The 12,002-nt window shown below is 45.6% G+C and overlaps 1 protein-coding gene across 7 annotated transcripts in view; it reads left to right on the top strand.

Moving 5' to 3' along the window:
- Positions 1-12,002, top strand: part of LOC137880580 (plasma membrane calcium-transporting ATPase 1-like) — an 87,091-nt gene that overhangs the window by 64,309 nt on the left and 10,780 nt on the right. For 4 of the 7 annotated variants that reach the window (XM_068721993.1, XM_068721996.1, XM_068721992.1 and 1 more), the window contains 5 exons: positions 1,931-2,122; positions 4,578-4,791; positions 4,910-5,121; positions 5,481-5,588; positions 6,923-7,105. In XM_068721993.1, coding sequence (XP_068578094.1) covers positions 1,931-2,122; positions 4,578-4,791; positions 4,910-5,121; positions 5,481-5,588; positions 6,923-7,105 — 909 coding nt within the window. Of the gene's footprint in view, positions 1-1,930; positions 2,123-4,577; positions 4,792-4,909; positions 5,122-5,480; positions 5,589-6,922; positions 7,106-10,152; positions 10,373-12,002 lie in introns of all 7 variants that reach the window. The other 3 variants (XM_068721997.1, XM_068721995.1, XM_068721998.1) reach the window with 2 other exon arrangements.

Below are 12,002 nucleotides of genomic sequence, written 5' to 3'. Positions count from 1 at the left end.
TAACCATTCTGGTGTGTCTTAGACATTTGGATGTATTTTTTTCTTTCTATTAATTTCCGTACATTATGGAGGGTTTTCTTCTCATAAAAACTGTCCCAGAACATAAAGTACTCGCATGCCAAATTATGCCCAACATAGTCTTTCAAATAATAATAATAATAATAATAGTCGATGGCATGCCTATCTAAGAGACGTAGCGGCTGTGATTAAGCCTGTACCAAGGTGTTTGTGGGCTCTGCTGGTTCAGAGGGTTAATTGCAGTCGTGAACCAGCAGCAGCATTTGGTTTAATTTTAGAAAAACTGTTAAAATAGAGACGAAGACGGAAAGCTGAAGCAGCTCCGCTCACTATCACTGTTTATCATCAATGAATGTTTCAGCTGCTGCTGATGCACAAACACTCACAGTGCTTGGTTTCTCACGGCCGAGCACAAAGAGTCGCACTGAACCAAAGGATCAGCTGATGTTCTGGAGGATAAATGAAAGGCCCAGTAAAGTGCCTGTGGAGGAGCTCGGTAACATCAGCTGCCTCCTCTGTGTTGTTGTTGTTGTTGTTGTTGTTGTTGTTGTTGTTGTTGTGAGGAAAGTCATCCGGACACCAGAGCGCCGCCGAGCAGTCCAACAGCCCTGTGACGATACCTACTGCTCCTAAACGCACCACAGGGGCAGTCTGGGGGATTTAAACCGGTGACCTTTTCGGTCCTAATGTGTCCCGTTTGGAACATTCTCAGTTCACACCCCAGCGTCCCAGTTCAATTATCGCCCGCTCGGCTGGGAAACAGAGAGCCGTCTGGTAGAGTCCGACTCAGCAGAGAGACACGGCGACTCTCATCGCAGCTTCACGCTCGCAATAGCGTGACTCAAAGCTCTGTAATATTTAGCTGCATTATACTTCAAACCAGAGGCCGCCGGTCAGCTGGGTAAAAACAAGCCTCCAGCATGTAGTCGGTACTTTCACTGTTTGTGAAACCAAAGAATTTGTGTTGCAGAACCATTGTTTTCTACTTTCCTACCTTAAAGATCGTCTCCCAGCCCCTTCAGGTTCATCTTACAGTTAGTGATTGGTGGAACAGATGATCCTCCAATCAAATAACACAAAAGTTTTTTATTTTATTTTTAGCTTTGGAGCAGCAGGAGCTGTTTGATGTTCGACCTCCGTGTGATTCAGTGACGCTTGTTAGATATCAAAGATGCTGAATCTCACGCACTGGTTCCTCCATTCAGATTCACTCCTCCATCACACGAACCACGCCTTCAGTTAGACGACCGGTCCGGCTTTGTTATTGGATTTTTATTACAGTCAACAAATGTCATTAGATTTAGTCCGTCTCCCTCTCGTTCCTCTCTCGGTGGCTCTCAGCCCCAAACTCATTGGTTCCAAGTGAAGATGTAAATGTTTAAAAACGGCTCATTTTTTAAAGAAGGCTCAGAAATTTCCTAAAAACAGCTGTTCACTGTATTTTCCGACACGCGTTACTCAAACGGTAGGAGATGAGACGATTTTCAGCGGCGGATTAAATCACACTTTTTTCTGGGGACCCACATCTAAAAAAAAAAAAAAATGTATATCCATTGCGCCCTAATTCCCAATAGACCTCATCTATAAATCTTGAGAGGAGTGAATTTATGCTAAATTAATTTTTTTTAATTCAGTTTTTTCAATTATCTTGAATAGATAAACCAGCCATTTTAAAGAGATATTTGTTTTATAAATCATGACTTCTTCTTTCATTTTTATTTCATGCATGTGTTATTGAAAACATATAAACACCAACAATACGAACATTTAGGTTCTCTCAAGTGGCTCTAAGATTCATAAAAGACTGTGGAAGAAATTCTGCACATTTATTTATTTGGCGACCCTCATAAAGTCTCCGGTGACCAGAGATTCAGTCTTAAATAGTGAACCTCTCCATCCTTCTTCTCGTCAGGGAATCGCCGGCACAGACGTGGCCAAGGAGGCGTCCGACATCATCCTGACCGACGACAACTTCACCAGCATCGTCAAGGCCGTCATGTGGGGGAGGAACGTCTACGACAGCATCTCAAAGTTCCTGCAGTTCCAGCTGACCGTCAACGTGGTGGCCGTGATCGTGGCGTTCACCGGCGCCTGCATCACACAGGTAGGCTGAAGGCTGACGTGGGATTACTGCTCATGGTGCCGCCGCTTTAAACACCAGGATGAATACGATGGACCGGTCGGTGTTAAGTGCTAACGTCACTGAGTGAATCAGCGCTAACGTCACTGAGTGAATCAGCGCTAACGTCACTGAGTGAATCAGCGCTAACGTCACTGAGTGAATCAGCGCTAACGTCACTGAGTGAATCAGCGCTAACGTCACTGAGTGAATCAGTGCTAACGTTAGCTACCTATTTGCCGCGGGCGCGCCGGTCTGTGACCTTCTGACCTTTGTCGTCACGTCACTAACCTAGCTAACAAAGAAAGCACAATTAAATCTATTTTTCTTTATTTTTATATCAACTCTGGAAACACAGACAAGACAATAAGACCATAGTGTGCATCCCATGTAATTAAAATTGAAAAAGAAAAAAAAACAACAACTTGTCCATCTATGATATTCTACATTATATGACCCGACTGCCTCTCAAAGTTTTACTCTAACAGATGAAAACAGAAATCTCAGGCTGACTTTCTACAGTTGAGATAAAAAGCCAAATTCTCCTCCACGGATTTTAAGCTTTAATATCGGCGGGTTTAAATGTGTCGCGTCCCCGTCGTCAGTCAGCTGATTCAACATTCAGGAGGCCCAGGTTTGAACGAGAACCTGAGCTGTGACACTCGGCTGTTAGTGAATCACTATTTCTACCTTCTCTGTGGATTTTTGAACACGAGCTCAAGCTTGTGTATTAATGGCTGTGTTGAATTTTGAGGCTTCTTTAAATTTCTTATTGATCAAATCTCCACAGAAACATGTAAAAAAAAAAAGTGAGTCATTTTCTGATGTGACCGTCTGAGCGCTGTGCGGAGGCGAAGAAGCCGTGTCACTTTTTTTTTTTTTGTGTGTGTGTGTGTTTCATAATGTGCCTCTAATCAGGAAACTAAACTCCTGACACAATACAAAAAAAGAAAAGAAAAAAGCAACTTGCGGCTGTGCATTAATTGAAAGGCTCACAGCTGGCAGGACAGATAACTAACTCTGCGACGGAGCACGGAGCACAAAGTAGGCTAAGATACAGCCTGAATCCATGGCAACACGTCACCATCATAATCCTGTAATGTAACCGGGGCTCAGCAGGTCTGTGGTCTCCGCGCTGTGTTTATACTCACTGATCATCCAGCGCTTGGCTCTCTGCTCGGCCACCGACACGTTGGCACAGATCATTAAAAGATGGTAAACCGACGCGTGTCTTTTATTGTGTGAACAGAGGAACGTCTCAGGAGCGTAGGTTTGGTGTCACAAGTGGAGGGGGTCCAAGGAAATGTGTGTAAATGCTTTTATATGCATTTAAGTCAGTCTGGCGGACAACACACTATGAAATAATTGCTTATTATTATGGTACATAACATATTGTGAACTATGGGAGATCTATTTTTACTCTTTTTTTTTTTTTTTTTTTTGTTATTAAAAAAGGTTCTTTGTCCTTTACATGTCTGGGAAAAGCCCAGTGATAAAATTGTCAAATCATATTTTAGTTGTTTTTTTTGAGTTGATTCAGGTTCAGTTTAAAGATTTTTGTGTGTCCAGAAGGAGCGGCAAAGTCTGATTACTTGCCTCGAGTGATGTCACTTGAGTCGGCGTCCATTGGTGCTGAAGACGACAAAATATATATGGAGGTGTGACGTGAGAAAGGAGTGAGCTTACCATTACCAGTAGCTGCTATTAGCATAACACACCCAGGTGCATCGTGGGTAATGTAGGTGCCAGGGTTTGACAAGACTTTATTTTCAACTGATGTTCAATTCAGCATCTTTTGAGGAGAATATCTCCTGTAAATGGAAATATGAATTAAATTTTTTTACCTGAAAAACATGCAGACAAGGTGTAAGCATTAACGTCCATCAGTACATGTCCCAGTGGACGTTGTGCTCTTTAATGGGCGGAGCAGCAAACAGTATGTAGTGACATTGAATCGCTCTCTGTGTTGTCCTGGCTGGAGTCCAGAGGCGGACTCCGCCGCCAAGCGCTGCAGTCTGCAGACACGTGGTCCTGAGGTGACTTTCTCAAAGTGTGTTCGGGCTGAACGTGAAATGGTTTTTAAAGGCGGCGGCGAAAAATGCGTCAAAGGACTCGAGGTGAACTGAGGCGCCAGTGTGAAGCCTTTAAGGGGATTTATTGGCAGAGATGGAATATGATATTAATAAGTATGTTTTCTTTTGCGTATCATCGAATTGTTGTGTTTTTGTTCCCCTGAAATGATCCGTTTACGTCTACATAAGCAGCAGGTCCTCTTTACGGAGTCTAGATGTTGCACCATCTACTGAAGCCCAGAGTGGACAAACCAAACACTGTCTCTAGACTTATTGGTTGTCTCTCATATCTTCCTATAATCTGTTTGCTCACTCAGATTTCCATTCTTTCCTGTACATTGAACTCCTGACCCCTCCTCCTCCTGCAGGACTCCCCTCTGAAGGCCGTCCAGATGCTCTGGGTCAACCTCATCATGGACACTCTGGCGTCTCTCGCTCTGGCCACCGAGCCGCCCACCGAGTCCCTGCTGCTCCGCAGACCGTACGGCCGCAACAAGCCCCTCATCTCCAGGACCATGATGAAGAACATCCTGGGTCACGCCGTGTACCAGCTCGTCATCATCTTCACGCTGCTCTTCGCCGGTGAGTCAAACACACTTCAGACCGGAGAAACCAGACGGGTTTCCCTCGGTGGAGGAATCACTTTGTGACCTCAGAGGAGGTTCACGGATGTTGAGATTTTTACTGGTTTGTTTCTCAGGCGAGAAGTTCTTCGACATCGATAACGGACGCAACACTCCCCTGCACTCGCCGCCGTCGGAGCACTACACCATCGTGTTCAACGTGTTCGTCATGATGCAGCTCTTCAACGAGATCAACGCCAGGAAGATCCACGGAGAGAGGAACGTGTTCGAGGGCATCTACAGGAACCCCATCTTCTGCAGCGTCGTGCTGGGGACCTTCGCCCTGCAGGTAACTCCATCATCATCATCATCACCATCACCACCAACCTTTTTCTTCTCATACCCTCCTTTTTAAAGATGCATAGATTGAAATAAACTACAGTGTGTGTGTGTGTTCATGGTCACCCAGTGCAACAGTGAGACTCATTGATGGGTTTTTAATAGTTTCTGGACAGCAATGGAGCTCTGTGGCGCAGAGTAAGAAGGCTTTGGATGCACATATAATGCTTGTTAGTGGATCAATACGTCGTTTGTTTTGGTTTATGCATGAGGATTTGTTTACAACGAAACAAATCTAGACGTCTGATCCTTTTTAAGACTGCGGCGCCGCTCGGCTAACACGTCCCATATGGTTCCGTTCCTCCTCAGATCGTCATCGTTCAGTTCGGAGGGAAGCCGTTCTCCTGCACGGCTCTGACCATCGACCAGTGGCTGTGGTGCGTCTTCATCGGCGTGGGAGAGCTGCTGTGGGGACAGGTGAGACCAGAACACAGAACCAGAACCACAGGTGTTCTGCTCTGAACGCACGGCGTCTTGATCTCTGTGAATAAACATCATGTACTGAGGAGAAGATGAAGAGGTGGGTACGTTGAGGTCTGAGGCGGCAAACTGTCACACTCGCGCTGCTGCTGCTGCTGCTGCTGCAGCGTTGCCATCACGACCATCGCCATGGTAATGAGCGCGGCACATGAAAGCAGCGCGACTCCTGTTTACGAGCGCCGAGGGAAAACAAACCCAGCGCGCACGCACACACGCACGCACACACGCACACACGCACACACACACACACACACACACACACACACAGAGGCTTAGAAAGCATACATTTTATAGAAAAGAAAAGTTCAGTCACAGGAAGCCTGCTGGGTTCAGTTAGAGGGCAGAAACAGACTGATCTGAGGTCTGTGATTTATTTAGTTTCTAACAGAGAGAGACGGTGACACAACTGTAGGCTGGGCGTGTGATTAATGATGAAATAAAATGTAACTTATAGGATGACATAATAAGAGCAATGGAAATAAATACGTACAGAAAAATAACTTGATTTTACAGGATTTCTCTAGTAAAAGAAAAGCTTTCATGAGTTTGATACAAAATCGAAGTTGTCAAACTTTCCCTGAAATTCAGGAAGAACTTCCTCTTATGTTTATAAAAGTAATTAAAGGGACTCACCAGTGATATGAGACTTAAAAGAGACTTTATTAGGGCTCAGCTGGAAGCTTAATTCATAACGTTCAAATTCTAAATCAACATTCGAATCCTGCGCAAGCTTTTTTTCAATTTTCTTCTGCATGTCTGTTCATTCTATGTCTATTAAACCCGGTATTCCTGCTAAGTTGCAGATAAAGATTAGGCTTCACTAATCAGTGTTTGCCTTTAATCATTGTGCAGCGGCGCGTCACGCGACCATTAATATCATCTGCTCTGGTGTTTCCCTGAGTGCGGGGCTCAGCCTCTCCACACTAGATGAGATAACGTAGTCGGTTAAAAACCGGCTCCCTAGCAATTAGTATTATTCTATTTGTGTAAATAGACTCCAGTGGTTGCTCTGTATAGGATCGGTTCACACATGTTTGATGCAAACATTCCCAATAACTCCAGAGCGTTGCAAAGTCCAAATGTATTGAAGCTCCAGAAACACTGGATCCTACATTTCCCATAATGCAACTGGATGGCATCTTTTTGTTAAACCCTGCCTGGTCTTTCTAACTCCACTCCAGTTTGTAAGTCATCTATGGTTGTCTGGAGTTAACTATGACCAGTCAACTGAACTTTCTTCTTCTTTCTTCCTTCCTTTTTTTCAATCTCAGCTGATCTCGGCCATCCCCACCCACCACCTGAAGTTCCTGATGGAGGCCGGTCACGGCACCACGAAGGAGGAGATGCACGAGGAGGAGCTGACGGAGGGCGCCGACGAGATCGACCACGCCGAGATGGAGCTGAGGAGAGGCCAGATCCTCTGGTTCAGAGGCCTGAACCGCATCCAGACGCAGGTACGCCCAGCGCGGCGCCTCTAACTTTACTCTTTCCTTTGAAGGTTTTTCTGATATCGAGTTTCCGAGGTGGTGACTCAAATATCTGTTGTGTCAAGAGAGCTGCGGAAAACATCAGTTGCCATGGTGATGCAGGAGGCTCTGGAAGAGAGATTAGACTTATCTTTTATTATTTTTTGTTTGTTTGCTGTCAGTTGTCTCACTGGTGAATTGTTGTTCAAAACCCGGGAAGCCGCTCGGGTAAATTTCTGAGCGCTGTCGTCTGCGAAAGAAACTTAAAATCAAATCCAGCTGCACCCTCCTCCTCCCCCTCCTCCTCCCCCTCCTCCTCCCCCTCCTCCTCCTCCTCCTCGCCTTCATCTTCCCAAAATCAAACGAACGTCCCAGAAACAACGGGAGGTAAAGGACTGTTTCATCAGGACGGTGAGGAGAGACAGTTGATTTCTAAGAGCTGCAGATTCAAACAGTAGTTTATGTAATTCGATTGAAACGTGAGCTGTTTATCCAGAGAAACTGAGACTAAAAATACAGAAACGGATGAACACAATGTCTTAAATAAATGTTATTAAAAAGGGATAACAAATAGTTTTTAGTTGTTGATACAAACTAAAAAAGTAGCAGATTTAATAGTTTATGCAAATCTCAGAATCTACCAGCAGTAATGTTCAAGAAAAACTGACGAGCTCAACGTTAAGATATCCTGCTTGGATTTATCACATCATTCGGGGGTCAATCTACATGATAACAACCATAACGTATAAATCTTAATACATAGTCTGCTGTTAAAATGTCTCCACTGAATGACAACATAACAAACCGTAAATGTATTTTGGTTTAAAGTTACTACTTCAGTGTGGATTCATGTTGCTGTCATGTTGACGAACACATTTTCCTGTTTGTTGATGTTCTCCCTGTATGTTTGCTGCTCACGTCTGTCTCTGGTCAGACTCTGAAACGGAGGCGATAAACGGCGCGATCATATTTAAAATCCGGTTCAGACCGGCCGCTCGCGCCTCTGACCGGAGCTTTAATGTCGGAAACCGTTAAATTAAAACACAGTGTAGGTTGAACGGGACATGTTTTAACAAACGCAGCAATTGTTGTCCAGTTCATTTCACACTCTGCTGCAGAGCTTCAGCGCAGAAATGAAAGACGGCGTGCAGCGTGGGACAAAAAGCTTATTGGGTATTTTTATTCTTCGCTCGGTCTGTGTTGGAGCTAAACAGCAGTACCTTCACAGCGCCGTCTTCCCCTGTGACTCATCTCACAGTCTGGGACTCTGGTGTGTGTGTGTGTGTGTGTGTGTGCGTGCGTGTGTGTGTGCGTGCGTGCGTGCGTGTGTGTGTGCGTGTGTTATATCCTCCTCCTACAGGATACATCTACACTCACTGAGCATTAATATGTCCACAGGCTAGTCAGTCCCTATGGGGTTCATTAGCCTCGATGCTAACACCCACCTACAGTGACAGCAGCCAACGCTCTGCTCTCTCTCACACACACACACACACACACACACACACACACACACACACACAGACACAGTCAGAGAGGCCAGGTGTTTTCCTCCCTACGGTGGACTAACTTGTACTTATTGTGGCCGCAGGATAAACGCATCTGAATGAATAATATCTGATGTCTTCTTCTGCTTTGTCCTCTTGACAATGTATACTTTACAGAAACAACCAACGGTATCTTATACAATATCTATGTGTGTGTTTATATATAATCAATATATATCTAATCACAAAATGAAATGGATCTCCCGTAGCGATGAGCCTACAGAGAGCTTCATAGTGAGTTTGAGCTCATTGTTTATCTGAACAGCTGTTAACTTTACTGTTTCCGGTCCAATTTTTCCATATCAACTTAAATATTACCTCTTTCTTTTTTTGAAAATCGTTGATGTTTAAAATTGCTTCTTGACCTGGAGAACATGACTTGATAAAACAATTAGTAGGAACTGGATTTCCTTGAAGCGCTCAGAACCAAACCCATCTGCAACTCAATGGCACCTTGAGAACTCCTCCGCCTGCTGATTAAGATCGTGTGATACGATCAGAGGCTCCTAAAAGGACACGGGGGGGGGGGGGGGGCTCAGAGGTGGAAACGCTCCGATGTCAGAAAGTAACCTTCACCTGGCCTCCGAGAAGCCGTAGGGCGTCGTGAACGGAGGAGGCGATGCGAGGAGAAAACGGAGAAGCTCTTCTGTCTCTCCGCCGTCGGACACGCTGTAGAGAAAAGAGAGGAAGCTCTCTCTTTTCTCCCCACGTCTGTGTATCTGTACTATCAGTCTGTCATCCTCCTGGGATGGGAGGGGATGGGAGGGGATGGAGAGGAGGGGAGGCAACGAAAGGCTGCAAGCTAATTAGGTTCTTATCTCCTCCACGCTCCTCTTCCTGTCCTCCTCCTCTCTAATCCTGGTGGGCAGCGTTCTGCCGCTCAACGCCTCGACAGTCACACACAGTGGGGGAATAATTGGTACAAGCAGCACCTCGCCGCCGAAAACTTTATCAGTCACTCCGAGTGACACATTTTCTCCTCTTTCTCCGCTCCGTCCTCCTCCCAGAGTGCTTTCAGTCGGATTCAAAAAGCTCTGTATTCATCGTCGTCTCTTTCCTTCATCCCTTCGTTCTGTCTGAGCTTCTTCCCATTTTGTCTTTCACCGACTAAATGACAGCTTTCTTTCTCTCTCTCTCTCTCTCTTTATGCTCTTTTTCCTCTAAAACTTTCCTCCTCGCTCCTGATCTCTCCCTCGTTCACTTCTTCCTGTCTTTGTCTCACGCTCTTCTGTGTCCATCAAACCCGATGAGAAGTGTCTTCCTTCCGTTCTTGTGTGCCGTAGGTTGCTTCATGGGGACATGGGTAACTACTTCTTCTGTCTGTCCCTGTAGACATGAGATATAATTGCTGACCTTCAAAACTGTCAAACTGTCCTGCCTCTTTAAAAACCCTCTTTAACCCTGTTTCCTCTGTCCTGTCTCCTCTGCCCTGTCTCCTCGCTCTGTCCCTCTCTAACGGTGTGTGTGTTGTGGCTGTCCTTCCTTCAGATGGATGTGGTCTATACCTTCCAGACGGGCCAGGCTCCGGTGCCCGGTGCCCTGCGCCGCCAGCCGTCCGTCGTCAGCCAGCACAATGACGCCACCGCCGCCAAAACTCTCTCTAGCCCCACCCACGTGGGGCTTAGCTCCTCCTCCTCTCTCACCAACTCGGCCGGGGCCCCGCCCCCCGCCGCCGCCGCCGCTGCTGCTTCCTCCTCCACTGCAGGCAGTGAGTCGGTGACCGGAGGCCAGCTAACACCTCGCTTCACCCGGCTGGACTCTTCTCCTCTTTTCCTTTTTTTTTTCTCCCTGTGCTTGAACGCTGCATGACTCACCAACACTAAAACACTGTCTCTGTCATCAGCCGCTGTCTGCGCATCCTGAGCTAATCCGAAACATCTGAACGATCGCCTGCGCTATTATTATCAATAACTGATGGAACGCGATGTGACTGATGCGTCCAAGTCGTTCGGGGTGATTAATGTAACGGGGAGTGTAGTGACAAAAACTGTCACCTACATTTTGACTTTGGGAAGAGCTGAAGCAACCTCTGAGCAGTAAAACTAGCATCATACAAGTATTAGTATTTTATCATTACATAATTCCAGTTTAGGACCCCATGTTTTATTCTTTTAATGTGGTAATTTGCAGGTCAAAAGACGTCGAGTAGTATTTTTCTATAGTGGAAACCAAGCTGGCTGAAATATATTTCAAAGCTGATGAAGTAGCAACAAATACGTCACGTGATGTTTATTGAAAAAAATAGCCTAAAGCTCCACCGAGCTCTGGGTTTGCTCATTTACATCGTCTGCAGCTGCTTCACAATAAAAGCCTCGCACAGGGTTTTCCGGCGGAACGCTTTTAATGTGAAGCGGGAAATGCTCAGTTTGCATTTGCAGTAATGACAGCATAAAAGTGGACCTCTGAAGCAGCTGTAGGGAAGCAATAATGAAGCAGTAATGAGACCCAGAGAGATTCAGTTTGACGATGCTAAAGTCCTGACAGCTGCACATGGCGAGAGATTTAAAGGAATAGATCCACACTCTCTGACTGAGAGTGAGATGAGGAGATGGATGTTTATTTCACACGTGTGTGTGTGTGTGTGTGTGTGTGTGTGTGTGTGTGTGTGTGTGTGTGTGTGTGTGTGTGTGTGTGTGTGTGTGTGTGTGTGTCTGAAGTCAGGACTTGGTTAGCCTAGCTTAGCATAAAGACTGAAAGCAGGGGGAAACTACTAGCCGGGCTCTCAAAGCTCGTTAATTAACATGTTGTGTCATGTTTTATCTGAACAGAACCAGTGAAGTGATTGAGTACAGTATCGAGTACAGTACGTATCGACACATCGTTGGTTTTTGGTCTTTTCGTGGAATTTGTTTGCAGTAAGAAAAGTATAGAACACGGCCAGCTTTAATCTAAAAAACCATCTAAATCCACTGAGAGTGAAGCTGCAGACGGCCTGATCACCTGATCTGTGTTTCCATCTCTGAACTCCACACTGTGCTTCCTACTTCACCTTCCTCCTGCTGCCGTGGCTCTTTACCCCTCCATCTTAATCTTCTCCTCTTTATTCTTTTTTTTTTTTAATCATCCATCATCACTTCCGTCTCGGCCTGCTGCCCCTCCTCCTCCTGCATGTTGTGGAGATTTAAACTCTGCGTCGATTAACCCTGACGTGACTTGCTGCCCGACGAGTCGACGAAAGATCACGACTGTTGGCCTGACGACAAGAAAAAGAAGCTTTAAAAAAAAAAAAAAAAAGGCTGCTCTATTTTCTTTGTTTGTTTTTTTTGTATTCTTCTTCTCTGAGGCGACAGCCTGGGCACCAAGATAATATAATGGGTTAATCCCGAGCAGGGTTAAAT

This window comes from Cebidichthys violaceus, unplaced genomic scaffold (genome assembly GCF_023349555.1).
Source record: "Cebidichthys violaceus isolate CVI_PGR_0920_01 unplaced genomic scaffold, fCebVio1.0.p SCAF_29, whole genome shotgun sequence".
Taxonomy (NCBI): Eukaryota; Metazoa; Chordata; class Actinopteri; order Perciformes; family Stichaeidae; genus Cebidichthys; species Cebidichthys violaceus.
This window is presented reverse-complemented; position numbering and strand designations above follow the sequence as displayed.